At 42.5% G+C, this 27,969-nt stretch overlaps 1 protein-coding gene across 2 annotated transcripts in view; it reads right to left on the bottom strand.

Moving 5' to 3' along the window:
* The window catches only part of PGGT1B (protein geranylgeranyltransferase type I subunit beta), a 95,195-nt gene that overhangs the window by 14,087 nt on the left and 53,139 nt on the right, over positions 1 to 27,969 (bottom strand). The window contains exon 9 of one of the 2 annotated variants that reach the window (XM_089684721.1): positions 22,394 to 27,349. The exons of the other annotated variant lie outside the window; for it this stretch is intronic. Within the exon in view, the coding sequence (XP_089540847.1) occupies positions 27,162 to 27,349 (188 nt within the window). The 3' untranslated portion in view covers positions 22,394 to 27,161. Of the gene's footprint in view, positions 1 to 22,393; positions 27,350 to 27,969 lie in introns of those variants that run through there. 2 annotated transcript variants of the gene reach the window in all.

The raw sequence follows: 27,969 nt of genomic DNA, 5'->3' as shown, positions 1-27,969 counted from the left end.
ATACAGTGGGGAACTTTGCAGGTAAGCGCGGTTCATGCTAAAGACAGCGCTTATTCATTATGCTTATTGTGCTTGGAGATTGGGAGTCTCTCTACCTTGAGCAGCGGTAAACATACATTAATACCTAGTTAAAAGAATGAAAACCACGGAAAGTGTACAATGCCTCTTATTTCCCAGAATTGTACTATTCCCAATATAGGCAAACCGGACTGGTGTCTGATTGGCATCTTTGGGGATATTGACTTCAGCACATCCAAATAACTTTTCTATGCTGAATGCTTTTCTATGCCAGGAAAGCCATAGGGCTGAACTGGACGTGCACTTCAGACTTGGTCATCAATTTATGTAAACATCTGGTTAAGAAAGTACTGTCCCTGTACAGAATAATGTACAAGTCAATTTGATAAAATATTGGGAGAATAGGTTTCCTGTTCTAACCCTTTCAAACATCACACTTCAGTCTGAATCTCTCCTTTAACCTGTCTCCTACAAATGCACTCCAGTCACCCTCACAGGTTGCAGTTATGAAAAGACACAACATGGGTTGCTGTGGATCTCTCAATTAACTTTTTTTTTTTCTTTAAAGCAGGTCAACAGTTTTTGGCACTTGCACAGAACTTTTATGCTTGTATTATATTTTGTGCCTGTATGTCCAACTGTTAAAACAGCACATCAAAAACACACCAAAACACAAACTGTCCTGAGGTTTTTCAAGTGTCAACATATTAAACCGCAGAAAACACACAAACGCATTGAAAGCACATCAAATGCATGTAAGCACATATGAACAAACGCATCTGGAACTCAGAAATTGTGAATTGGCCCTCAATCTTTATACAATGCTTTTATTTGATGTGACTGTTTGACTTCCTCGTGCATATTTTGAGAATGAATAACAGGTACACGTGTAGTATGGATTTGCCTAATGAACTTTAAAAAAAGATTTTGCCAGAATTCTTCCACTTTAGGTAACCCCTTTAGTTTGCCCTTTGCAGGTAAAGATGACCAATAAAATCTGCCACAATCAATCCTACACACAGACACGGATAGGGCTTATTTGTTTTTCTTTTCTTTTACAAAGAATTTTATTATAGAATAGATAGCAGCAGAGAATCAGTCAAAAACAGATGCATTGACCAACAGGAATAAAACATACAAGGTATTCGGTGAATATTACAGAATATGTACTGATGGAGAGACATAGAAATAAACTGCGTACATAAGTGCCGTGTATAGAAAAAGAGAAAAAAAAAAAAAAAGGAGAAAACAATAAATTGCAAAAATGGTAGACATTTAGAGACTAATGACAATATAAACTCTAGGGAAAAATTGTCACTATATCAGCATACAGAAAGCGGAGAAGATATGAGATGGAGCCTCTCTGAATGCAGATAGGTACTCAACACGCAGGGCTCTCGATGGTGTCCAGCATAAGGATATAGTATTGCTGGTATGGCACTCAAAGCAATAATCACAATCAGCACAAATAGCATAAAAACAGACTAAACAAAAGGAGAGAGAGGAACGAAGAGAAAGGAAACAAAGAGAAAGGAGACGAAAAGAAAAACAAAAAAAGGGCCCCAGGGTGACCGCAACAGACAAAAAAAAGAAAAATAAACTAATGTGTAAATTTTATATCGACGGAAGGGACTGGTTGAATCTCGACGGTTGGGCTATATCAAGCCAGGGACGCCATGTCTGCAGGAATTTTGTGTGGGTGTCTAACAGTATAGCCGTCAGTTTTTCATTAACCATTATGAAGTTCATCCGGTTTTTGACAGCCTCGAAGCTGAGGAGGGGAGTTTTCCAAGCCCTCGCGATCTTCAGCTTGGTAGCCATAAATAGGTGCAATGCCAGCCTCCGTTCGGGACAAAGTAGGCCCACTAATGGTTTAAATAAAAGCGCTTCATATGGGTTGCGCTTAATGTCTGTGTGAAACATAGTGCGGAGGAGGGCATAAACTCTGATCCACAGTCTGCAAACCTTGGGGCAAGTCCACCAAATTTGGACCATAGTGCCCATTTGTTGACAGCCCCGAAAGCAAGCTGGGGAATATGTAGGGATACAACGAGCCAGACAAGCAGGCGTGCAATACCATCTATAAAGAACCTTATAGGCATTTTATAGAATGATAACATTCCTAGAGCATTTAGATAACGCTTTGGTTATGGTCCGCCAATCCTGTTGATCCAAAGTGTCCCCAAGTTCCGACTGCCAATGCTGATAAGAATGGACCAGAGGAGTTCTATAGGAAATAATGGAAGAGTAGACCAGAGAGATTAAGCCTGGAGCATGGGGTCTATGTCTACATTGACTTTCAAAGGGGGACAACCTGTAGTGCATCCGTATTAATGTATTGATAAAGTGGCGGAGTTGAAAGTAGTCAAAATGTTCCCGCAATGGGATATGAGAGGAGCGCAGAGTTTCAAAGGTGAGTATTCGAGTGGGAGAGAGCATTGAATGTACATCATGGAAGCCATTTGCTTGCCACCAAGAAAACTGTCCAGGATTATCACGACCTGGGGGGAATAATGGGTTATGTAGCAAACGTAGTAACGGTAGGTGGGCAGAGATGAGGCCAGCAGAATATTTAATAGAATCACAAAGACGAAGCATTAGCGTCAGACTAAGGGATGAAGGTCGATGAGTAGAAGGAAGCCACGGCAAAGAAGAGAGTGGTATCGGGTGGGAGTCCATCAAGTCTATAGTAGCCCACAAGGGAAAGTGGTGAGATGCATGGAGATGGGCTAAGAGGGCAATATTGGCCGCCAGATAGTAAGACTGAAGATTTGGGACAGATAACCCACCCATGGTCTTACGAGCAAATAAAATTTATTTGCTAATTCTGGGTCGAGAGGAACTCCAAATGAAAGACAGGCGTTTTCGCTGATGAATACGCAATATATATGAGGGAAAACTCGAAACACACAATTTGGGAAGATAAGTCATACAGATCACATTGATTCTACCGAACCATGAAAGCGGATAGTGAGACCGGGAGGACAACAGCTCTGTCAATTCATTAAAGACGGCGGGGAAATTAGCCCGGTAAAGTCCTTCGTAAGTCGGGGTGAGCTTGATTCCTAACTACGGCAAGGCCGAGAGCCATTGAAAAGGGAACGAATGTTTCAGAGTCGCCAAAAGTGATGGTGAAAGGGTAATTGACATAGCCTTCGATTTGGCGGGGTTGACATGGAGGCCTGAGAGAACTGCAAAGGAATCCAAAACCGCAAGTAAGTTTGGCAAAGTAACCCCCCCCCCGGGTTTCGCGACCGACAACAATATATCGTCAGCGAACAAAGATAACTTATGCTGAGAACCAGCTACATCTATTACCTTAATATCAGGATGCATATGAATGGCTTCTGCCAAAGCCAAGATAAATAGTATGGGAGAAAGTGGGCACCCTTGTCTAGTTCCCCTGCCAAATCGGGAACGTTGAGGACTCGAAACCATAATATTTGAGTTTTGCTTGAGGGGACGTATATAGCGAAGAGATCCAACGCAAGAAAGAGGGACCAAAGCCAAAAACGGTGAAGGACCCTTATTTGTTTTTCTAAAGTAACTGAAAAACAAATAGTAATTGGGTGAGAAAGGCCTTAATAAGAGAGGTGACCAAGAACTTGATGGTCACTCTGAGCTCCAGAGATAGTGTGTGGAGATGAGACAAAGTTCCAGAAGGACAACCAGCACTGCAGCCCTCCACTGATCTGAGCTTAATGGCAGAGAGGCTAGATGGAAGCCTCTCCTCTGTAAAAACACATGAAAGCCAACTTGGAGTTTGCAAAAGCTTTTTTGCAAACTTCAAGCTAATCTGGATCCATCCTGGTGTACTGATTGCCTCTCTTGTTCCTCTAGGACCTAAAATTCCAGGACACTACAAATACCCCCAAAATGACCCCTCTTTGCAAAGTAGACAGTCCAAGTTACAGTTGCAAGAAAAAGTATGTGAACCCCTTGGGATTACGTGGAGTTTTGCATGAATTGGGCATAAAATGTGCTCTGAACGTCATCTAAGTCACAACAATAGAAGAACACAGTCTGCTGAACATAATACTACACAAACATTAGAAGTTGCCATGGTTTAATTGCACATAACATGTAAACATTCACAGTGCAGGGAGGAAAAAGTATGTGAACCTTTGGACTTAATAACTGGTTGACCCTCCTTTGGCAGCAATAACCTCAACCAAACGTTTCCTGTAGTTGCAGATCAGACCTGCACAACGATCTGGAGTAATTTTGGACCACTCCTCTTCACAAAACTGTTTTAGTGTAGCAATATTCTTGGGATGTCTGGTGTGAATCGCTCTCTCAAGGTCATGCCACAGCATTTCAATCGGGTTGAGGTCAGGACTCTGACTGGGCCACTCCAGAAGGCGTATTCTGTGCTGTTGCAGCCATTGTTTTGTTGAATTACTTGTATGCTTTGGGTCATTGTCCTGTTGCATCACCCATCCTCTGTGGAGCTTCAGTTGGCGGACAGATGGTCGTACGTTTTCCTGCAAAATGTCTTGATAAACTCTGGAATTCATTTTCCCATCGATGACAACAATCCGTCCAGGCCCTGAGGCAGCAAAGCAGCCCCAAACCATGATGCTCCCTCCGCCATGTTTTACAGTGGGGATGAGGTTTTGATGTTGGTGTGCTGTGCCTTTTTTCCTCCACACATAGTGTTGTGTGTTCTCCCCAAACAACTCAATCTTGGTTTCATCTGTCCACAGTATATTTTGCCAGTAGTGCTGTGGAACATCCAGGTGCTCTTTTGCAAACTTCAAACGTGCTGCAATATTCTTTTTGGACAGCAATGGCTTCCTCCGTGGTGTCCTCCCATGTACTCCATTCTTGTTTAATGTTTTCCTTATTGTAGATGTGTCAACAAAAATGTTAGCATGTGCCAGAGATTTCTGTAGGTCTTTAGCCGACACTCTGGGATTCTTCTTTACCTCATGCAGCATTCTGCGCTGTGCTCTTGCAGTCATTTTTACAGGACGACCACGCCTAGGGAGAGTAGTAACAGTGCTAAACTTTCTCCATTTGTAGACAGTCTGTCTTACCATGGACACATGAACATCAGGGCTTTTGGAGATACTTATGTAACCCTTTCCAGCTTCATGCAAGTCAACATTTCTTGATCGTAGGTCTCCTAAGAGCTCTTTTCTGCGAGGCATGGTTCACATCAGACAGTGCTTCTTGAAACCAGTAAACCCAAAACAGGTGTGTGTTTTTTAAGGGCAGGACAGCTGTCAGCAACACATCCAATATCATCACACTGATTGGAGTCAAGGTTGGCTCACTCCTGGCTCCAATTAGCTCTGGGAGAAATCATTAAGCTAGGGTCTCACATACTTTTTCCTCCCTGCACTGTGAATGTTTACATGTTATGTGCAATTAAACCATGGCAACATCTAATGTTTGTGTAGTATTATGTTCAGCAGACTGTGTTCTTCTATTGTTGTGACTTAGATGACGTTCAGAGCACATTTTATGCCCAATTCATGCAAAACTCCACATAATCCCAAGGGGTTCACATACTTTTTCTTGCAACTGTATTTAGTAAGAGACATGGTGAGTTATTGAAGTTGTAATTTTTTGTCACAAATTTTTAGAAAATGAATAAAAAAAAAGGTCATTTTAACAAGGTATTTCTCACACCGAGCAGAAGCATACTTATAATTACACCCGAAAACATATTCTGTTACTCCTCCCGAGTATGAGAATTCCATGTGCAAAACTTTTTCACAGCCTAGACACAAAGAGGGGCCCAAAATCCAAAGAGCAAATTATGTTTACTGACTACCTATCATATTTCTTGAGTCCCTGAAGTGTCAGGACAGGAGAAGCACCCAAAAAATTATCCCATTTTGAAAAGTAAACATCCAAATGTTTTTTTACTGAAATGCATAATGAAAATGTAATTTTTGTGCCATAAGTTTTTGGAAAATGCATAAAGAAAATAATTTTCTTTTTTTACACAAAGTTGTCAATTAATAAGCTATTTTTAATTCTATCATACAGCATAGGCATACTTAGAATTATATCCAAAAACATATTCCACTACCCCTCCCATGTATGGGAATACCACATACGTGACATGTTTTTCATAGCCTCAAAGGCATGCCCAAAATCCTAGGACACTTTCATGCTTTCTAGGGGCATACATTTCACAATTTTCTGACTATCTTTCACATTTTTGGAGGCCCTGAAGCACCAGGTTAGTGGAAACACCCACAAACGTTACTTTGTATAGCAAACACCCCAAGGTATTTTCTTAGAGTCACAGTAAGTCTTTTGAAGACTTCATTTATTTGACACAAGTTTTTGTAAAATGCGCAAAGAAAATAAAAATATACGTTTTGTTTTACACAAAGTTGTCAATTTACGAATATGGGCATATTTAGAATTTCAACCCAAAACACATTTTGCTACTTCTCCCACGTATGGCAATACCACATTTGTGAGACTTTATCAGTGCTTGGACTGAATATGTACTGGAACTTATTTCTTGTGTATCACGCAAATCAATCAGTTCTATAAAAAACAATGTGCTCCAATTGTCACCTTTGTATGAGCAGTCAAGGAATATGTCTTAGTGTTGTCACATAGTCACACATAGCAGTCCCTGTTCCTACAAGCTTAGCATACTGGTATGTGGCTTCCTCCAGGAATACCTTGTTCACTGGTCAGGAAGTACAGGAGGCTACAGAAAGTAAGAACAAGAGTTCCTGTGGTTCCAGTAATGCAGTTGTCTGCAGGGAATGGCTGCCCTGGTCTGCATGCAACACTGCACTGGTATGGTGGTGATCAGGAACACTGTTGCTGGCTGCACTTGTCTGGTAGCAAATCAGAAACACTGTTGCTGGCTTACACTGGGATTTCTCTAGAGGTAATTAGGAACCTGTTGCTGGCATACACTGGTCTGGTGACACTGGGACTTGTGTGGCGATTATCAGGAAAACTGTTGCTGGCTGCACTGGTCTGGTGGCAATCAGGAACACTGTTTCTAGCTATACAGATCTGGTGACACTGTGACTGGTGTGATGTTGATTGGAGACATTGTGACTGGCTTCACTATTAACATGTGAGGTTGGGGGTGGCGGTACAACCTTGTGGTTGAGCTGGGGTTTTACCTCCCTAACTGCTACCCTTTTTGACTGCAAAGGTAGCCACCGCTGGTGGTCAACACATGCCACAGCTGTGATGCTTTGCAGCTGTGGCAGGAATTATACCCTTGTATGCCCACCAATCGCAACCTATGCAAGTGAATAGGGAAGCCTGTGCAGGGTCCAAGGGGTTAAAGCAGCTGGTGAGGAGTCAATACAATGCACAACAGACCAATAGTGAAATGCTGCCAAAGCCAATAATGCACCTGGATAGATACAGCGGGTAAAATATGTATAGAACACTTTACCATTTTTCTAGGTAAATATATTTCCAAAGGTGCTACTGACATGAAATCCAGTTCAACCATTAAAAAAAAAAAAAAGTTATAATCCTACAACCCACAGTTGATCCAGAGGAAGGCAAAAAAAAAACCCAGCAAAGCATGATCCAATTTGCTCCTGCAGGGAAAAAAAATCCTTTCTGATCCCCCGAGAGGCAATCGGATATTCCCTGGATCAACTTTACCTATAAATGTTAGTATCCAGTTATATTCTGTGTATCTAAGAAAGAATCCAGGCCTTTTTTAAAGCAAGCCACTGAGCTGGCCAGAACCAACTCTTGAGGGAGTCTATTCCACATTTTCACAGCTCTTACGGTGAAGAAACCTTTCTGTGTTTGGAGATTAAATTTCTTTCCCTCCAGACGTAAAGAGTGCCCCCTTGTCCTCTGTGATGACCTCAAGGTGAATAACTCTAACATGTATAAATACATCGGTTCATATAGTGAACTCAGTGTAATCATATCCCCCCCTTAATCTCCTCTTCTCAAGAGAGAATAAATTCAGTTCCTCTAATCTTTCCTCATAGATTATCTCCTCCATGCCTCTTAACAGTTTGGTTGCCCTTCTCTGTACTTTCTCCACTTCCCCAATGTTCTTTTTGTGAATTGGTGCCCAAAACTGAACTGCATATTCCAGATGAGGTATTACTGATTTGTACAGGGGTAATAGGATATCTCTCTCTCTGGAGTCTATACCTCTTTTATTACGAGAGGATTTTGCTCGCTTTAGAAACTGCAGCTTGGCATTGCATGTCATTATTAAGCTTGTGATCTACCAAAACCCCCAGATCCTTCTCCACCATCGATTCCCCCAGTTGTACTCCCCCTAGTATGTATGATGCATGCATATTCTTAGCCCCCAAGTGCATAACCTTACCTTTATCAACATTAAACCTCATTTACCACATAGTTGCCCAATTAAACAGTGCATTGAGGTCGGCTTGTAAATTGAAGACATCCTATAAGGACATTAGTCCACTGCACAGTTTGGTGTCATCTGCAAAGACTGAAATGGGATTTATAATCCCAGACCCTATGTCGTTTATAAATATATTAAAAAGTAAGGGTTCCAACACTGAACCTTGGGGTACACCACTGATAACCCTAGACCATTCAGAGTATGAGTCATTAACCACTACCCTCTGAATACGATCTTTTAGCCAGTTTTCTATCCATTTACATACGGATTTTTCCAAGCCTGTAGACTTTACCTTACACATTAGCTGTGTGTGGGGAACTGTGTCAAACGCTTTTGCAAAATCCAAGTATACCATGTTCCCTGCCACCCCTCTGTCCAAGGTTTTGCTCACCTCCTCAGGAAAAGAAAATCACATTTGTTTTACAACATCTGTCTTTCATGAATCCATGCTGTCTGTTGCTTAAAATATATTTTTCCAGAAAGAACTCATCGATGTGGTCTTTTATTAAACTCTCCAGTATCTTCCCAACTATAGAAGTTAAACTAACAGGTCTGTAATTACTTTATTATATTATACTTTATTCTAGATTGTAAGCTCCAAGGAGCAGGGCCCTCCTATCCCTCTTGTATTGAATTGTATTGTTGCTGTATTGTCCCCGTTATATTGTAAAGCGCTAAATAAACTGTTGGCGCTATATAAATCCTGTATAATAATAATAATAATAATAAAAAGCTTTATTATAAGATAACCTGTAGGTAAAAATCACATTCAGTTTACTACCACATTAAAAAGACAAAAGGGAATTTTTTACACTAAGGCTACAGTATTTGATTTTTAGTTTTAAGTTCTATTGTTAACAAAACAAAAATAAAGTTACTTGGTTTTTTGTGTGTGTGGTTTTAACACACTTCTATAGCAGTATTCCTTTACCATACTTAACTAGATACTGTTTAGTCAGCAAACTTCAGTTGTGGTGTTCCTTCTGTTTTCCAGTGTTGTGGTAACAATTAAAACACAAGATCGGCCTTGCTCAGACACTTCTAATGAATTAAACACAAGTTCATGTAGCAATTGTTCAAGAACCTACTGCAAATATTGAAGAAACCTTCAGATGTACTGTATGTAATGTAATGTAATGGATACAAAGAAATTTGGTAGAACAAAGGAAGATATAAATGACACAGCAAACTACAGGAAGCTAAAGTCAGTGTATTACTCACCTCCTCCCCCCTCAGCTGCAATCACCATCAGAAGACTTTACAATGCAGGTAATTCATATGTGTGCAGACTCATCCGGGAGAGGGGCTTTTGGAGGGACTGCAGGCTAGCCCCTTGCCTACTGACCATGGCCCTGGCATCTGAGGAGGCTCTATTCTTTGGGAGGTATGTGCCATAGGGCAGAGTGCCGCTGGCCTCTGTCCAGCACCTACCAAGTCTTCCTAGCTCCAGGGAGGTGGGGCAGTCAGTCCCTCTTCGCAACAGCAGATGAGCCCCAGAATGGTAAAGACCTCCCAGCTGCAGCACTGGCAACAGGGCAGAGTGTCAATGGCCTCTGTATAGCACTTCATGGCTCCAGGGAATCGGGGCAGTTGGCCTCTCTCCCCAGCAGCACACCGAGCCCCAGAATGATAAAGATCTACCAGATGAAGCACTGACAGCTGGACAGAGGGTCCACAACCTCTACCCCACACCTACCAATGACAATTCTTCCCTGTGGCCAAGAATGGAGATCATGTGGTTCGATCACATGGGTTTACTATGCCCGACTAATGCATGTCCAGACTACGTGGAGGTTTGGGACCTGGTTAGCCTACTTTTGAGGGAGGAGACATGTAACATCTAACCAGGACGGGGGCTTGTGGAGGGGAGTGCAGGCTAGCCTCTTGTCTAATAACTATAGGCCCAGACATCTGAGGGGGCTCTATTCTTTTTTAGTTCGGATTCAAGTCCATGTCTCCCCAAAACACACACAGTCTGAGAACTGGAGGACCAGTATACAGATTTGGGATCTCTGGACACAAAGTAGCAACCACCTAAGAGCAGAGGTTAATATAATCTGTTTAAAGCTGAGGTCTCTTGCTATAATCTGTTTATTACAGTGTTATGTGTTTACTGTGTCTTTGTCCCATTGAGTTAATTGAGTCAACTATTGTTTCTGTCTGTTGGTTAGTCCTCCTGGAGGTTCCTACATGATGGGATTAGTCTTGTGTCAACTTTACCTCGTTACCTAACCAGTATGGCATGTATATCCCAGTGAGTAATATTTGTTTTTATTGTTCATGTGGGAACTGCCCCTATTTTTTAAGTGTATAAAAACGACATTATGCACTTTTCCATAATAAAAATCCTGAGGGAATTGTCTTTTTTCCATAGATAAATTTATTTCCCTTTGGAAGGGTGGGAATGCTAAAAGAGAAATATTTCGCTGTGAGGTTTAAGTGGATTTATGACCTCAAGACTTATTCACCGTACGGTTTAAACATGGATTGGGATATCAATTGCTTTATTAATAACAATTGAAATTTATTTTATGATTTATCATTTTGTAAATTTTCATGTTTTTGTCACAATTATTGTTAACGATCTCACCTGGATCTAGTGACAAGATGACCGGCTGTTATTTATAGGTGATTTAACTTCTTCATCAAATTAGCCCTATTTGCCCCTTCTTTTCTTTTTTCTTGTTTAGGTTTTTATATATCTTACATGGAGTAAAATGTTCACCACTAGGTGGTTGCATGAGCCCTTTATATATTATATTATTTTGTAAAGATTCTTAAACTTCGAGCTATATTGCTAACCTTGGGGGGGTTAGAAGCTCAGTTTTATAGCACATTGCTTTGAATATATATTGGTTTATGTACACTCATTCACCAGTAGGGGGCCTTGTGGATAATTTATTATGATCTCCCTGTAATGTTTTTGTCCTCCTATTGGCGTGCTATTTGCATATGCATTCAGCTGATTAGGTTGTCTATAGTTGTGTCATAGCAACCAATGTCTATTCAGTGATTGAGTGTGGCCAATCAATGCAGGTCCTCTCTCTATAATCTTCCTATATAAAGTTGTGTTCAAAATAATAGCAGTCAGACATCACTAACCTGATCAATCACTGTTTTTGGTAGAAATTATATTTCTACATGGCAAATAATTTACTAGCAGGTGTAGTAGAGTTATAGAAATCCAACAGACCCAACAGTCATGACATGCATGCTGCTGATTCTGTGTAATTGAATCACTAATTGAAAGGGGCATGTTCAAAATAATAGCAGTGTGGAGTTCTATTAGTGAGGTCATTCATTCTTCAAAAAACAGGTGGCAATTATTGCCCTTATTTAAGGAAGGAAGGCAGCAAATGTTGTACATGCTGGTTACAATGCATTTCTCTCTGAAATTCTGAGGAAAATGGGTCGTTCCAGACATTGTTCAGAAGAACAGCGTACCTTGATTAAAAAGTTGATTGGAGAGGGGGAAAACATATAAAGAAGTGCAGAAAATGATAAGGCTGCTCAGCTAAAATGATCACAAATGCTTTAAAATGGCAACTAAAACCTGAAAGACGTGGAAGAAAGCGAAAAACCATTCGAATGGATAGAAGAATAGCCAAAATGGCAAGGACTCAGCCAACAATCAGTTCCAGGAAGATCAAAGAAGGTCTAAAGTTACCTGTGAGTACTGTTACAATTAGAAGACGCCTATGTGAAGCCAAGCTATCTGCAAGAAGCCCCCCGCAAAATCCCACTGTTGAAAAAAAGACGTGCTGAAGAGGTTACAATTTGCCAAAGAGCACATTGACTGGCCTAAAGAAAAATGGCGCAACATTTTGTGGACTGATGAAAGTAAGATTGTTCTTTTTGGGTCTAGTGGTCAAAGACAGTTTGTCAGACGACCCCCAAACACTGAATGTAAGCCACAGTACACTGTGAAGACAGTGCAGTATGGTTGCGCAAGCATCATATGGGGATGTTTCTCATACTACGGTGTTGGGCCTATTTATCGCAAACCAGGGATCATGGATCAGTTTGAATACATCAGAATACTTGAAGAGGTCATGCTGCCTTATGCTGAAGAGGAAATGCCCTTGAAATGGGTGTTCCAACAAGACAACTACCCCAAACACACCAGTAAACGTGCAACATCTTGGTTCCAGACCAACAAGATTGACGTTATGGAGTGGCCAGCCCAATCCCTGGATCTTAATCCAATAGAAAACTTGTGGGGTGACATCAAAAATGCAGTTTCTGAGGCAAAACCAAGAAATAGAGAAGAACTGGGGAATGTAGTCCAATCATCCTGGGCTGGAACACCTGTTCACAGGTGCCAGAAGTTGGTTGACTCCATGCAACACAGATGTACAGCAGTTCTCAGAAATAGTGCTTATACAACTAAATATTAATTAAGTGATTCAAAGGAAAGCAAAATCTTCAAACATTTTTCAGTTTATATATTTAATGTTTGAGTTTGTAAAGAAGAATACAAACACTGCTATTTTTTGGAACAGTCTACTATTCACTTTTCTTAAATTTTTTTTTAGAGGAACAACACAACTTTGATCTATTTTTCTTCATGTTTTGATTTGGAATAGAATGTGTAGTGTTCCCAATGCATGTGTGTGTATGGAAATAAAAGCTATTAGGATTTTGAGCTTTATTCCCTTTTTTCAACATACTGCTATTATTTTAAACACAACTGTGAGTGGTGACAGACGTATGCCTTTGATCCCTGATGACGCCATTTGTGACAAAACGCGTCGCGTGGAGCTTAGGTATACGTCACCATGCATATGTGCACACTCATGCCCATTTTGGAAGTGGGTACATACGGATCTGTTTGGATATACTGCGCTGTATTTTATTTTAAAACATGTAACTGCATTTCTTTGGCTTAATAAATCTTTTAAATAGTTTTACACTATGGGAAGCTTTCTCATTTCATGCACATGCCACTTTTATGCCTGGCAACACATGCATTGACGTTCTATATGGAGTGGGTGAACGCCATTTGAAGGTCATAGAGGAGGCTGGAGCTGTTGCTTTATGATCATTCTTGAGCCCATTTTGACCACTAGAACATGATGGTTAAATAGATCTGGCCTGGCTGAAACTGACATTCATTTCAATACCAGTGGATCAGAATAGATGTGTGGCTTCATAGGATCCATCCTTACCTTAACAGTTGTTTGGAGCCAAGACTAGCTCCTTCCCTGGTCTGCAATCACAGTGATGGACACAGGATAGCTTTACCTTGTAGCCTGAGAGACACACATTTTCCATTATCGGTTCAAGTATGGAATTGTCATGTCACTCGCTGTGTTATTGTGCTACTGGGGCTGGCCCTAGAAGCTTCATTGGTTAAGGCCATGTTCACACAGGCACCAATGCCCATACACCAAACAAGCCCATTTGTTTATAGAACCCTAGCCAGAAGGTGCTGCATGCAAGCCTTTTAGGAAGCAGCGCCTGGTCCTAATGTGCCGCGTGTGGATACAGCTAAGCAGCCCTGAATACAGGGTGCATTCAGTGCAGCTCACCTGCACCCGCACACCTGTAACATTAGAATAAAAAGCCTGTTCATTGTGTACGGGCCTCAGTGCCAATGTGAACAAGTCCTAACAATCAGCAAAATTTCATTATGTCAACAATGACTATGCAGGGTTTAGAATTTTAAGCCAACATAATATGTAACGTGTGGGAGATAGCCTTTATGTTAAAGCTAAAACACATGATTTTTGGCAGCTCAATTATTCTATCAAATCTGCTATCAATTGTGAAGAATAGAAACAAATCATTGAAACAAATGATCCCAAAGGCTTAAACTACACAATTTAGTATTATGTATTAGCGATCAATCTCACACAACTGGAGCACTGCATGATTATGTCAGGTCCATTGCTATACTGTATGTGTAGCTTGCACCATAGGAGTAACTTGCTCCCTCTTTTTATTGACATTGATAATGTCAATATTCCCATCGCACACATTTCTGGAAACTGGACTTATCACAGATCAATGCATATATTTGCGTTTATTGCAGGAAGGTCACATCACAAAGGATTAAGTGCAACGTTTCAGAGCTGGGCAGGACCCCTTCGTCAGGCATGAGACACATAATCCGTGGAAAACAATACATCTGATACTTTTTATTATTACTGACTCCACTAAGTTTTGATTGCACAGAACATTCCGCACCTGCCTTGTAGAAGTGGTTAGCACTGGAAATTTAAGCTAGCCAGTCTGCGGCACTGGGATAGGTTTATGATGGTTGGACAGCTTACGGAGTATGTCTCCTGTTAGCCCTCAGATTGCCTCTCCTCCATGCTGCATCATCAGAATAAATAACTTATGAAACCGTAAACAATTCCTTAAAGTGGAGTTCCACTCACCCTGTCAAAAAATAAAAGTCAGCAGCTACAAAAACTGTAGCTGACTTTTAAAAAAAAACAGCCACTTACCTGTCCCTTGGTCCCATGGTGTGTCCCCTGCAGCCCATTTCACCGACGATCCTGGATTCCAGGAGGCCGGCATCTTCAGTGTGGGCACCCGGCTGTGACAGCTTGCGGCTTCATAGCTGGCTACCCACTGTGCATGCGCGAGTAGAGCTGTGCTTCATGAATAGTCCTGTAGTCTTCTGGGACCGGTCACATGTCCCAAAAGACTACAGGGAGGACACCTTCTGTTTACGATCGCCTAGGCGATTGGACTGGAAATGGGAGCGGGTAACTGTCAAATTCGGGTACCCGCTCCACCCCCCAAAGGTGCCAATTCTTAATCGGGGGCAGTTCTTAAAGCGGAACTTCCCCTTTTGGGTGGAGCTCCGCTTTAAATTGTCATTTCTTAGATTGTAAGCTCCTTGAGGGCAAAGTCTGATGTGAATACAAAATATATACACTGCTCAAAAAAATTAAAGGAACACATTGAAAACACATCAGATCTCAATGGGGAAAAATATCATGCTGGATAAATATATTGATATGGACTGGGTAATGTGTTAGGAAGGTAAGGATGCCCCATCGTTTGATGGAAATGAAAATTATCAACCTACAGGAGGACTGAATTTAAAGACACCCCGAAAATCAAAGTGAAAAAAACAGAGTTAGGCTTACCGGTAACTCCTTTTCTTCGAGTCTTCCAGGACAACCCCTTGAGACGTAGAGCTCCTCCCTCTGAATCAGAAACCATGCCATCCCCCACACCCTTAATGGCAGACCTCCAGGCCTCCATCCCCAGTTTTTATTCAAGAACAAGCGGAAGACACTAACACAAATATATACACATATAGATAACCCCATATACAACATTTGTACATTTGAAGGGTGGGAAATTGCGGCTGTCCTGGAAGACTCGAAGAAAAAAAAGTTACTGGTAAGCCTAACTCTGGTTTTCTCCTTACGTCTTCCAGGACAGCCCCTTGAGACGATAATCAAGAACTTACCCCTTAGGGCGGGCCCACTGCCTGGAGGACCCTGCGTCCGAATGCCTGCGCCCTATTTGACAGGAGATCTAGGCGGTAATGCTTGACTAAGGTAGCGAACTTTGACCAGGTGGCTGCCTTACAGATCTCCTCCGGCGAAGCCCCGGCCCTCTCTGCCCAAGCAGCTGCTAAGGATCTCGTCGAGTGGGCTTTAACAAAGGGAGGAGGAATACCTAAAACCTTGTAAGACTCCCTTATAGCTAATCTATTCCATCTACCTATAGTGGATTTGGATGCTGCGGAACCCTTCTTTTGACCAGAAAACAAAACAAAAAGGGAATCTGACTTTCTAAATTCCCAGGATCTATCAAGATAAATCATAAGACTCCTCCTTACATCTAGCAAACTTAGCCTTTCTTCTTCCTTACCTTCAGGAGAAGAGTAAAAGGTTGGCAGGACTATATCCTGAGAGCTGTAAAAGGAGGAGGATACTTTAGGGATAAAACCCGGATCCGTCTTGAGGACGACCCTGTCCTTTAAAAACGGTCAGGTAAGGCTCCCTAATAGAAAGAGCTTGTAATTCACTCACCCTACGGGCTGACGTGATAGCTATCAAAAACACCACTTTTAAAGTCAAAATCCTAATCGTAGATTCTTCCAAAGGTTCAAAAGGTTTGCGGATGAAAGCCGTCAGGACTAAGGATAAGTCCCAAACTAGACAAGTCTTGACCCTCACTGGTCTAGACTTGGAAAGGGACCTGAAGAAGTCCACAACAAAAGGATTCTGCTGCAGGGGGACCTGCAGAAAAATGCTTAGGGCCGAAGCCTGTACCTTTAGGGTGCTGATCGAGAGACCTCGATCCGCCCCTTCCTGAAAAAAATCCAAGACCGCCGGGATATCTAGGGGCCCCTGCCGTTGACCCGAAAACCATGAACTAAACTTTTTCCAGACTTTCGAATAAATGGCTCTGGTAACTGGCTTACGGCAGTTAACCAAAGTTATTACTACTGTGTCCTAAAACCCCCTGGCTTTGAGGAGCTGCTCCTCAAGAACCAAGCCGTCAACTTCAAGGTCCTGATCCGCGGATGCAGAAGAGGGCCTTGAGAAATCAGATCTTCCCTCTCTGGGCGAGGAAACGGGCGAACTGAGGTAAGACTGTTCAGTAGGGAGAACCAGGGCCTCTTTGGCCAAAAGGGTGCTATTAAGACTAGATCCGTCTTTTCCCTCCCAAACTTTTGCAGAACCGCAGGGATTAGTCTCACCGGAAAAAATGCATAAGCCAAGTTGAAGTCCCAAGAGGTCGACAGGGCGTCTATTCTTAAGGCCTGCTCTCTTGGATTCAGGGAAAAAAAATTGACCGACTTTTTCGTTCTCTTGGGATGCAAAAAGATCAATCTCCGGAACCCCCCCCATCTGCTGACTAGGTCTTGAAAGACCTTCTGGTTGAGAGACCAATCGTCGTGACTGATTGGTCGTCAACTCAGGAAGTCCGCTAGGGAGTTCTGTGACCCCTTCAAATGAACGGCGGATATTGACAATAGATTTTGTTCGGCCCAGGCCAGAATACCGCCTGCAATCTTCTGCAGAGAAGGGCTCCGTGTACCTCCCTGCTTGTTTATGTAGGCCACTGTCGCTATGTTGTCCGACCGAACCTGCAAGTGACAGTTCTCTAACTTTGCTCCAAAAGCCTCCAATGCCCTCTGAACTGCCATCAGCTCCCTCTGATTTGAAGGCCTTAAAGACTCCGCTAGAGACCATCTCCCCTGAGCTGTCAACTAGTCTAGATGGGCTCCCCAACCATAACTGCTGGTATCCGTTGTCACAATGAGCGGAGCTAACTGACCCCACTCTAGTCCTTTGGTCAGATTTGCCTCCTTCCGCCACCACCAAAGAGACCTCTTGACTTTGGACGGGAGCTGGACCGCCTGCTTTAATGTAGAGCTGTTCCCGTCCCATACCTTCAACAGGAATGCCTGAAGCGGCCTTTGGTGGAGTCTTGCCCACGGAACCGCCGGAAAAGAAGACATCATCAGACCTATCGCTTGAGACTTCTCTTACAGACACATTGCTTTGCAATCTTGCCAGTGTCTGGTCCATCTTTACGACCTTCTCATGAGGAAGGAAAATCTTCCTCTCCAGTAACGAAATCTCGTATCCCAGGTACACTACTCTTTGGGAGGGTGTAAGTGCCGATTTGTCCCTGTTGATGAGCCAACCCAGATCCTGAGCCACCTGCAGCTCCTAGGTCAATTGCTAAGAACTGGCCACAAAAAGATCGTCCAAATAAAGAACAATCGTGATTGACCTCAACCTCAGGAGAACTAAGGCCTCCGCCAACACCTTGGTAAAAATCCTTGGTGCCGATGCTAGGCCGAAGGGCAAGGCCTGACACTGCCAGTGGAAGACCTGCGAACCCATCGTTATCGCTATCCTTAGGTATTTCTGGCTCGCTTGATGAATGGGGATGTGAAAACACATGTCCCTTAGATCTAGGATGGCCATAAAACAATTCTGAAAAAGGATATTCCTTACAGAATATTTTGACTCCATCCTGAAATGTTTGTATCTCAGGGCCTGATTCAGAGGTCGAAGGTTCAAAATCAGCCGAAACCTGCTCGAGGGCTTTCCAACAAATGCGTGGGAATAAACACCCTGAGCCCAGTTTGCACTGAGGAACCCGAACTAGGACCCGCTGGTCTACCAGATCCCCAATCAGACCGCATAGAGCCTGAGCCTTTTTCCGGTCTTTGGGGAGATTATTATTATATTATTATACAGTATTTATAAAGCGCCAATAGTTCGCTCAGCGCTGTACATTACAAAGGGGGACAGAACATGTGACAGAACAATACCAATACAATGCAAAACATGAGGGGATCGAGGGCCTTGCTCTTTCGAGCTTACAATCTAGATTGGTGACTAAAGACCTGCTTGGAGGACAGGAATCGAACTCCAGTTTGTAACCCTTCTGAATCAGGTCCAAAATGTAGGGGTTCAGGGAGATAGACGCCCACTGAGGGAGAAAGGACCCCAATCTTCCCCCCACCAGAACGCTTAAGTCATTGTGATTTGGAGGGGCCTTGAATAAATTCCCCCCTTTTCTCCGGTTCTTATGCCCAGTCCAATGTTTTTTGGGCTGACCTTCTCTACCCTGCGGCATCTGGGATTTTGGACGAAAACTCTTCCTGGGAAATACTCTTTTTGTCGGCAGTACATTCGTGAGCCTCCTCCAACCCGGGACCAAAAAGATTATCCCCAGAGAAAAGGCAAGGCGCAAAGGCGTAGTCCCCTGCCCAGGTTTTTAACCATAAGGCCCGCCTGGCCGAATTAACCAGGGCCGAAGATCTTGCCACCAGCTTAACAGATTCTGCCGAGGCATCTGCCAAAAGAACAGCTACTTTGAAAAGTAAAGGCATAGATTTCAAAATCTGCTGCCTAGAAGTTCCTGCCGCTAGATGGTTCTGTAACTGGGTAAGCCAGCATTCTAAATTTCTGGCAACACAGGTAGCAGAAAGGGCTGGTTTAAAGCTAACTGAAGAGGACTCCCAAGCCCTACGCAGCAGGACGTCACCTCTCTTTTCCATGGGGTCCTTTAACGCCCCCATGTGCTCGAAGGCTAAATCCATTCTTTTAGAAATCCTGGACAAAAGGAGCATCCAATCTTGGAACCTTATTCCAAGGCTGAGAAGCATCTTAATCAAACGGAAATCTTCTTTTCAAAGCCACTGAAAAGAAGGGTTTCTTTTCCGGATTTTCCCATTCCTGCTTGATGGTGTCAATCAAAGAAACATGAACCGGGAACACTCTGCTCTTCTTAGCATGGAGCCCCTGGTACATGAGGTCATGCTTAGGCAACGACACTTCCTCCTCCTCAATTTCCAAGGTCTCATAGATAGCCTTTAAGAGATCGTCCACATCCTCTATGGCCAATTTATATCTGGAGCCTCTAGAAGCGGTACTCTCCCCGTTATCGGCCTCTGAACCCGAACCAGCCTGAGAGGAGGGAAGGGACCGAGAGTCCTCCTCTTCTGAATCTTCCTGCATGACTGCCACTACAGCTGTGGCCAACTGCGCCCCAGGCCCTAGTGGAGCCTGCATCCTATCCAACAGTGACTTAAAAGATTGAAATGTGGCCGTCATGTCATCCTTGATTGAAGATAATACCTGGCAGGTAGCGAAGGACTCATCCTTCACTAGGCTATCAATGCAACTGCGGCACAGGGGTTTCTCACATGCAGACCCCAACTTAGCCACGCACACTGCACATTTTCTCTTTGGGGCCTGAACCGGGGTCCTGTCCTGGGTCTTAACCTACAGAAAAAAGGACAAAGAACAAAACGGGCCCTCAGCTCCAAAAAAACCCCACCACACACCTTGTGTTTTAGGGGAAACCTGAAGCATGCCCCCCCCCCCCCCATCACCTGCCCCCACTGGGGAGACCATCAACCACCCTCTCAGGAGTCAGCTAAAGGGAACCCTCCCCAAGCCTACCAGGATCCGTCTGCAATGAAGGGCCTGCATCCATGATGTTCCGTCCAGTGTGGATCACACAGCCTCTGCTGGCTCCACACCTCACCGACCACCCGACTGGAACCAGTGTCTCTGGCGCCCGTCGCTGAGCCGGACTTCCGGTCCGTGGAGCGCAGCCTCTTCCCAGGAAGTGACCTCACTTCTGTTCCGCGGAGCGCAGGACCCTGCTGGAATGCAGGGCCTCGTCCGCCGGAAGTCGCGTCAGACTTCCGGCCTACAAACTGCAAGGCCCGCCCCTACCCAAAGTCCTGCCTGTCCCCTTCCACCCAGCGCACAGCACGCCTGTACCGGCTCCTGGGGGAAAAAGAATTAACCAGGCCCAAAAGGGAGCGGATGCCCTAGCTCACCGCCGGACACCCCTGCTCCCCTGCAAGTGACCCTGCTACCGACGGTCCCTCGCCTGGGGATGAAGGCTCCCACCGCTGCCAGCTCCACTCACCGCAGAAGGATAGCGCCGGGAAGGAGGTAAGCAAATCCCTGGGTCCACACTCTTCCAGGACTAGAGTGCAGAGCCCGTAGGTTCCAAACGTGTTCCTTCCAGATCAGGAAACACTAAAAACTGGGGATGGAGGCCTGGAGGTCCGCCTTTAAGGGCGTGGGGGATGGCGTATTTCCTGACCCGGAGGGAGGAGCTCTACGTCTCAAAGGGCTGTCCTGGAAGACGTAAGGAGAAAATTATGTAACTCATAAAAATGGTACTCAGTAGTTTGTATGGCCCCCACATGCTTGTATGCATGCCTGACAATGTCAGTGCATGCTCCTAATGAGACGACAGATTTTTTCCTGGGGTATTTCCTTTCAGATCTTGACCAGGACATCACTGAGCTCCTGGACAGTCTGAGGTGCAACCTGGCGGCGTCGGATGGACCAAAACATATCTCAGAGGTGTTATTAGGTCAGGAAAGCATGGGGGCCATTCAATAGTATCGATTCCTTCATCTTCCAGGAACTGCCTGCATACTCTCGCCACGAGGCCAGGCATTGCCATGCACCAGGAGGAACCCAGGACCCACTGCACCAGCATAGGGTCTGACAATGGGTCCAAGGATTTCATCCTGTTACCTAATGGCAGTCAGGGTGCCATTGTCTAGTCTGTAGAGGTCTGTGCGTCCCTCCATGGATATGCCTCCCCAGAACATCACTGACCCACCACCAAAACAGTCATGCTGAACAATGTTACAGGCAGCATAAATTTTCCATGGCCTCTCCAGACCCTTTCACTGTCACATGCTCAGAGTGAACCTGCTCTCATCTGTGAAAAGAACAGGGCACCAGTGGTGGACCTGCCAATTCTGGTGTTCAATGGCAAATGCCAATCGAGCTCTATAGTGCTGGGCAGTGAGCACAGGGCCCACTAGAGGACGTCAGGCCCTCAGGCCACCCTCATGAAGTCTGTTTCTGATTGTTTAGTCAGAGACAGGACCATTCACACCAGTGGCCTGCTGGAGGTAATTTTGTAGGGCTCTGGCAGTGCTCATCCTGTTCCTCCTTACACAAAGGAGCAGATACTGGTCTTGCTGATGGGTTAAGCACCTTCTATGGCCCTGTCCAGCTCTCCTAGAGTAACTGCCTGTCTCCTGGAATCTCCTCCATGCTTTTGAGACTGTGCTGGGAGACCGCAGCAAACCTTCTGGCAATGGCATGTATTGATATGCCATCCTGGATGAGTTGGACTGCCTGTGCAACCTCTGTAGGGTCCAGGTATCACCTCATGCTACCAGTAGTGACACTGACCCTAGCCAAATGCAAAACTAGTGAAAAATAATCAGAAAAGATAGGTAGGGAAAAAAATGTCAGTGGCCTCCACATGTAAAACCATTCCTGTTTTGGAGGTTGTCTCATTGTTGCCCAACTAGTGCACCTGTTGAGAATTTTATTAACATCAAAGAAGCCGAAACGGATCAACAACCCCCTCTGCTACTTAACTGACCAGATCAATATCCCAGTTTAAGTGACTTGATGCTATACTCTGATTAAAAAATGTTCCTTTAATTTTTTTGAGCAGTGTATGTGTAAAGCGCTGTGTAAATTGATGGTGCTATACAAGTAGATGTAGTAAATAATAAATCAAAACAAGGGTCCCCAGAAATTTGCTGTACAGTTATGTTTTATTGTAAAAAAAAAAAAAAAAAAAAATCATATAAATCATGATAGACTAATTTATTTGGTTAAATAATATTATTTTGTACTGCAGCAAAAAGCACACATTCTGAGGTCAGTACTTGGCAATACTGTGCAAGAAACATGGGCATAAATTGTGTAGCTCCTCATAATAACATGGTATTCCTATGTCAAACATGCAAAACTGCTTTCAACAGACAGTGGAGGTTCTAGGATGTGAAACATCTGTGGGAATCAGGACATGATTAATGGTGAATTCATGATCTATGCTAAAACAGTTCTTTCTACTGAGCATATTATGCAGTGTGTGTATATATGACAACACACAAACACTATATGAAAGGAAAGGTGAGGGATATGCCTTCAATGGTCAATTCAATTGTACATGAAATTTCTGGTGCAGGTAGGTTAAAAAAAAAAAAAAAGCAAGCACTTGAGTAGTTTCTGCTTGAACCCCTCTATTTCCTAAGGCAATCTCTGTGTCCTAAACATCCGACACAAGCAGCTATTAGGTAAAACATTTCAAGGTCCCCAAGTTATAGAATATATCATTGTAGAAATCTATATTTCAAGGACTGACATGAAAAAAAAAAAATTAACATAAAAAGAAAATCTGCTGAAACTTTTAAATATAACAATCACTTTACTGTTTTTGTAACCAGTGGAGAGCACCTAATATACAGTATAGAACCAGACTCTTTATATAAAAAAAAAAAAGAAAAAAAAAAGTCTGTTCCTATCCATCCCTCTTACTTTTTCACACAACTGTATGCATAGTAGGTAAACCACTTGGGAGTTAACTTTTTCAACTTATTTGAACAGGCAAACATTGATCTTCATCTAAACAGTGGATACAGATAAAGGTGATATTTTACACATAAAATTGACATGGTGTATTTTCATAACCAAATTGAATTAATGATTTTATGACATCAAAAAAGTTGGATACACACCCACATTTATCAACCCTTCAAACCCATTAGATGCCAATAATTAGAACCTTATTGGGGATATGGTATGCAGGTAGATCCTGTCTTATGTACTCTACTTGCTATTGGTGTGTGGTGTCATCATGCCAAGATCAAAAGAGCTCTCTGAAGACATCAGAAAGAGGTTTATTGATGCCTGGGTCTAGCAAAGGATCTAAAGAATTGCCACATTATTTGAAATCAACCATTCTACTGTAAAATTATTCTCTAAAATTGTGTAGATTTCAAACGACTCTCCGTTTGTCCAGGACTGGCTGGCCAGCAAATTTAGTTCAAAATCTGACAGAGGGATGCTAAAAGAAGTCTCCCAGAAAATGTTATTGTGGGAAGTACAGGCACCAATTCAACCTGCACAGGAGGTTTACCAGGGAAAAAAAGAACATTAAGGCAAGACTACAGATTGTCATATTGAACATATAGGCCAAGACCACATACTGGATAAATGTGCTGTGGACGTAAGGATGCATGAATCAAAGATAAGAGTTGTTTAGCCACAGTACAGGAGATATCTTTGATGTAAATCAAAACAGCATTTGGGGAGAACCACTGGGTAAAAACCGAAACATGGTGGAAAAAATACTAAAAGTGAAAAAATACTATTGGCTCAACTATGTACATAGCGCTGCATTTATAGTTTGTTATAAATGGGGGTGAAAATGTTATGGTTTGTGGTTGCTTTGCTGCCTCAGAGGCTGGATAGATGTTCTTAAAAATAAAACAACCCAAGTAGCTGTATAAAATAACAAACATTTGTAATTACTACAGTGTTTAAAATTAGTTAATCACCCTAAAAAAATACTATAAAACATATAAATAGCCAATGATGAATATACTAAATCAGTGCCTGTATAAATGTAATCAGTGTTTAGAATCAGTCGTGTCCAAATCAAGATGAACAAAAACTGTTCAAGCATTTAAACAAAAATGACATGTGCAGCTTGAGGAAATGCTCAATAAAGTGCTCCAGAGAAAATGTTTATCCAAAATTTGCAAATTTCCTCAACAAGTTGTAAACCAAGTAGTGTGCCACAATAACTCTGCCAAACACTGAAAATAAATGCATTCACCAATGGGATTTGACCACTTAAACTGGTTGTAAAGGCTGTTTTTTACATTCATACATTCTACTCATCAATATGAAAAATCTGTGCGCTTCTCCCTTCACAGCCCCCCCAATACTCACCAGAGCACCCTCCCAATCCAGGAATGTGCATGGGAGCCTTGGTTATCCATGGACTCTCTCTACTCATTGGCTGAAACAGCAGCAGAAGCCATTGGCTCCCACTGCTGTCAATCACAGCCAGTAAGGAAAAAGCAGGGGCGGGGCAGAGCCAGGGCTCTAGGTCTTATGGACGCATAGAGAGGGGCTCGGGAGCGAGCACACACCAGTGCTCCCATAACAAGCGGCTTACTATTGGGGGCACTGGTCAAGAGGGAGGAGCCAGGAGGGTTGGCGTGGTGTAAAAAGGCAGTTTAAGCATGTCTTTTCTTCTTCCTCCCCTTCTTCTACTCTCCCCAATCCCTCTGCTGATAGCACAGAGCTCTAGGAGTCACTCTACACATGCTCAGTTCAGTGTGTATTAGTATTTTTTCTTTGGTAGGGTGCATGTGATCAGCACAGGACCAATCAGCACTATCCAGTCAGAGGATCAGGGATTATGCAGCCTCATAGGATAGGCAGAGCAGAATGAAAACTCCAGTAAAATTAACCAGTGCTCAGCAGGACACTGATAGAAGTCGCAAGACTGCTATATACTGCTGATGAGAAAAGGTATTTAGCAGTTTATATTTAAAATAAAATAATTGCATTTCCATGTTGTGTACTGCGGGAGACCACATATAGTGAATGCAAGGTCCTGGGTTTAGTAACACTTTAAGCACTCTATTAGGCCTTGTCTAGAGCTGCTGCTTTATACCAGTATACCATGTTTGTTATTTACAAAACAAAAAACCACATATGAACCTTTAATATAACTTTAAGTTAATAAGCTGGTCAAAAAATGCTGGTACACGGTCTAGTATAGACTCCATGGAAACCTCCAACACGTCTTGTGCAGATGCCTTACGTTGTGTGATGCTGGGATTTAGCGTTTGTTAAAATCCATAATGATTTCAGTAAATATATAAGCAATTCACCTCTCACCTGCATCATAGGTTATTTTGAATCAGTTTGGACTGACACTATCCTAGCAGTGACAATCTCCCGGTTGGCAGAATGGTAGTACTAAAAAGAAGTTTCTAACATGGCCCCTACACTTGGAGAATTAAGAGATCTTTAATTCTTACAACTTGCATCTAGAAAAACTTTATATGAGCAGAGAGGTGTATTACAAAAGAACTCCGGTAAATGGGCCAGGTGGAAGCAGGGTGCAGCCAGGGCTTTGAGACTAGAGGTCACTTTTAGACAAGGTCTTTAAGAGGTCTTGAAGAGTGTGTAGCCCTAGGATATGGACTCAATGTAAGGGCTCTGGTGACAGAGATTAGCAAATGAAAAAAGAAAGAACAGCATGGAAGCTGGATTTCTGCTATATTACCCAACAAGCTCCGCCATAAAGTGCTGGAAGGAAGAGATTCACTGTGCAAACAATCTTTATTACAACCGAATAAAAAGAAAAGAAATCTACCTACACAAAAAGTGCTAGCCCTCAGCACTAAGGGGAGAGGACAAATGGACAAACAACAGCGTGGCTTTTGTGCAAGATGGTGAGTGGAAGAAACACATAAATGAGGAGCAGGTACATCTCAGCCCCCAGTATACTCACTCAAATGAAGTTCATATTCGCTTGTTGAGGAAGGTGTTCTCTAAAGCGCTTTATTGATATCACCATTTAAAAAAATGTTTTCCCTGACACCAAATGTAATTTTTGTATGAACACTTGCACATTTTTTTTTTATAGCGCATGGACAATATTGATGTATGCAGTGAATATGCACTGGATTTATGAAGGAACTGATTATTTTATTAATCATTGAATATTTTATTATGGTTTTTAGAGTATTTTATGGTGTTGTAATATTTTTTAACTACTATGAATTCTGCATCACAGATCTATTTGCCTTTTCAAACACATTGAAAAGGTCTAAATTGCTTACATTTTCACATGACATTAGATAAAGGTTCTATCCATCTTGTTTTTCCTGGGCAATTATGTTTTTAAATTGCATCAGGATTATGCTATATTGGGAGATAAGTGGCACTCACCCATCATTACGGTTTCTCGGCAGACTCCAACTCATTGTGTATTCTCCGAATGTGATCAAACTAGTTAAATACTGACGGTACAAAAAGATAACTGAATTCAGTGAGCATCATACAGAACAAATGTTGTAGTCAAAAGACCCTCATCTCCCTAATAAGTAATTTTTGAAGACCATGGTTATGTTATTTTTCTCATGAAAGAAATTACTTTTAATAACAAATCATTAAATTATCAATCTTATTCAATAGAGTTCATACTCTTAACTGCATATATTAAAAGTACAGCAACCCACTGCAACCAGATTTCAAAGCCAGACTGGTACAGGTTCCGATTGTCTGCTACTGGTTACTGTATAATTAGCACTTAAAAGTAATAAAGGACCAACATTTCTTTTCAGGGTACAGGAGAAGTGGTTGAATGTTATTAGGAAGCAGTGTTACTAACCCAACACTTTGATCCAATTACTCCAGTACAAACGAAGCTCACTTTGTTAATACATGGCTTAGAAGGACTATGATTCTTCAACTTAACATGATGTAGCTGTATGTCAGTCACTGCTGAGATGGTGAAGATGGTTTGAACTCTTTTCACAGTTCTTGGCTTTCCAGGCTTCATGGAGCTGCTGGAGATGTTTAAAAGTTTTTAAGCTTACATTCAGCGCTGGGTGGATTTCATTAATACCAGACTCTCCCATCAGCGAAAGGCCACAGATCCCAAAATATGCATGCAAGGCATCTAGAATGATGTAAAATATACATATATAATTCTTTTTAACAAGGTAATTCATACATTGGTGGATATATAGAATGGTGGGGAGCACAAAACATAAAATATGGGCAGAACAGCTATTTGAGAAACTTTACAGTGACCTTTGCTTTCAATAATCTAACTGCAGAGAACGTTCAATGTGTAAAATGAAGGAGGAATTGTCAAAATATTCCCTTTTATCATTGGTTTTCAATATTAGATAAGAAGTATATGGCTTCCACTTACACTTGTTCATCAAGTAACAACCACAATGTTTACACAAAAGAGTAGAGATCTTCCTGCGCTCTTATGTAAACTAATAAAAATATAAATATATATAGATAATTAGGAAGCAGCTAACATCCTATCCTATGCCATAAGGACTAAATCACGTATACATACAATGATGCAGCGCTATTGTAGAAAAATAAACAATCATGGGTGATAAAGTGTATAAAACAGATAAAATATGAAAGGTCTAAGAATCAGACCTATCAGTAATCACACAGCAAGAGTGACCCCAATCCACATGGGAATATAATAAATTGTGACCCCCAAGTACCCTGATGGGACAAAAGATAGCAAACACTGATGTGAATCCCTGCTAA

Source organism: Staurois parvus, unplaced genomic scaffold (genome assembly GCF_062004578.1).
Source record: "Staurois parvus isolate SC_StPar_1 unplaced genomic scaffold, SC_StPar_1.0 ptg000354l, whole genome shotgun sequence".
NCBI classification, from domain to species: Eukaryota; Metazoa; Chordata; class Amphibia; order Anura; family Ranidae; genus Staurois; species Staurois parvus.
Note: the sequence above shows the minus strand (reverse complement) of the source record. Positions and strands in the feature narration are given on the sequence as shown.